This window comes from Lycium barbarum, chromosome 2 (genome assembly GCF_019175385.1).
Source record: "Lycium barbarum isolate Lr01 chromosome 2, ASM1917538v2, whole genome shotgun sequence".
Classification (NCBI taxonomy): Eukaryota; Viridiplantae; Streptophyta; class Magnoliopsida; order Solanales; family Solanaceae; genus Lycium; species Lycium barbarum.
Window position 1 is genome coordinate 149,504,362 of NC_083338.1, and position 1,956 is coordinate 149,506,317.

A 1,956-nucleotide genomic window follows, 5' to 3' on the forward strand; every position below is an offset into this window, starting at 1 on the left:
CCCACCCACACCCACCTATCCCCTGCACCCTCACTTGTTTATTATTTTCTTGATGATTTTTTTTCTCTCTTGCCTACCTTTTTGTGCCTTTAAATTAACCCACAATCTCGAAGATCATTCCTTCCTCTTCTTCTTCTCCTCCTCCTTTGCTTACTCTTAGGATCTTTTTCTTGTTTTCTCCGGCAGTTTCTGCTCTTTGTTAGGCTTTGATATCTTGGTTTTTAGTCTCTGTGGCTAAAACTCATTAAAAATCCAATCTTTTTTCCAAATCTGCTCCTTTTAAGCTTTGATTTCTTGGTTTTTAATCTTTGTGGTTAAAACCCATTACAGATCCAAGTTTTTTCCTTCTTTTGTGGTTGAATTCCATTATAGATCCAATCTTTTCTCCAATTTCTAGGATTTTAGTCTATTTGGCTGAAACCCATTAAAGATCTAAGCTTTTATCATCTATGTTTTTAATCTTTGAGGGTGAAAACCATTAAAGATTCAAACTTTTTATACCAATTTGTTAAGGACTCTCTGTTACTTTGTTGTGGTAAAAATTAATGCTGCATAGAAATTTATTCATGTTCAAGATTCATGTCTCCAGTTGTTAGTGAAATCCTTCGTTCCGGTTTTATAATCAGTTCATCACTTAGACGTAGAACCCATCTTGTTCAATCTTTCTCAGTTTGTTTCCTCTACTGGTTTTATATGTTCTCAGAATTCATCACTTCCCCATAAAAATATCTTGATCCATAGTTCAATTAATTAATCTAGTATACCATATAATTAGTACTTTTTTTTCCAGGGCCTAAAATTTTAATAGCTGTACATATACTATACTACTACTACTACTACTACTACTAGTACTACTTATTTTATGATGGCTACTTCTAGTGGTAATTCATCAGGTTCAACACAGATTCAGAACTCAGGTTCTGAAGAAGATATGCAGGTTTTAATGGTGGTTGATGAAAGGAAAAGAAAGAGAATGCAATCGAATCGAGAATCAGCAAGGAGATCAAGAATGAGAAAACAGAAACATCTTGATGATTTATTAGCCCAAGTGACACAACTCAAGAAGGAAAACAACAACATCCTTAACAGCATCAACATGACAACAGCACAGTACGCTAATGTTGAGGCAAATAATTCTGTTTTAAGGGCTCAAATGATGGAATTAAGTCAAAGGTTGCAATCTCTTAATGAAATCCTCAGTTACATCAATTCCAACAACACCAACAACAACGTTAATAGTAATATTAATGGAGTGTTCGATGATTTTCAGATTTGTTCTGAGACTTTGATGAACAATTCATGGAACATGATGTATGTTAATCAGCCAATTATGGCTAATGCTGATATGCTCTATCAGTATTGATTTTGTTTTTAAATTTTTCATGGTGGTGTGATGTTCAATTAATGGTGGTTGTTGTGATGATGATGACTGGAAGGGTTGTTTTATCAGTGGTATCTTTGTTTATTATTTTGTTTTATTATTATTAGTAAGAGTTGAGTAATGTTATAAGTTATTAGGACTATCAGAATAAGATTAATGTAAAATGTGAGCAGTCAAAGAGGATGAGCTGCCTGATCTTTGGGCATGTGTAAAAAAGGGGTCATGTATTGATATATTGGAATCAATGGTTGTGAATGCATTGTGTTTCTATTTTTAATAAATGCAAGTTGTTTCAATGTACTCTATATATATATAGATATTCCTTGTTTTTCCTTGCTTTTTTGTTTTATTTTAGACGTGGATCTCTATCTTTTCTCCATTCTCTCTTGGCCCTCCAAAATGGTTCTGATGATTATGATATATTTCATCAGAGTAGGAATTTACTAAATTCCTCAATACTTTGAGATCCAAACAAATATGGTTAAAGGCCCTTTTCCATCGACAAAACTTACATGCACCTGATATTTATTTCCATATATATGAGCACACATTTATCTAATCAAAATTTAAAAATA

The 1,956-nt window shown here is 32.8% G+C and overlaps 1 protein-coding gene across 1 annotated transcript; it reads left to right on the top strand.

Moving 5' to 3' along the window:
* LOC132628058 (bZIP transcription factor 11-like) lies at nucleotides 1-1,662 on the top strand. Its single transcript, XM_060343758.1, has one exon. It carries the CDS (start codon nucleotides 863-865, stop codon nucleotides 1,361-1,363), a length of 501 nt encoding a protein of 166 aa, XP_060199741.1. The 5' UTR covers nucleotides 1-862; the 3' UTR covers nucleotides 1,364-1,662.
* The last annotated feature ends 294 nt before the right edge of the window (nucleotides 1,663-1,956 follow it).

Bases quoted from the DNA above. Each gene is read 5' to 3' on its own strand.
- LOC132628058 (XM_060343758.1), top strand. From the start codon at position 863: ATGATGGCTACTTCTAGTGGTAATTCATCAGGTTCAACACAGATTCAG.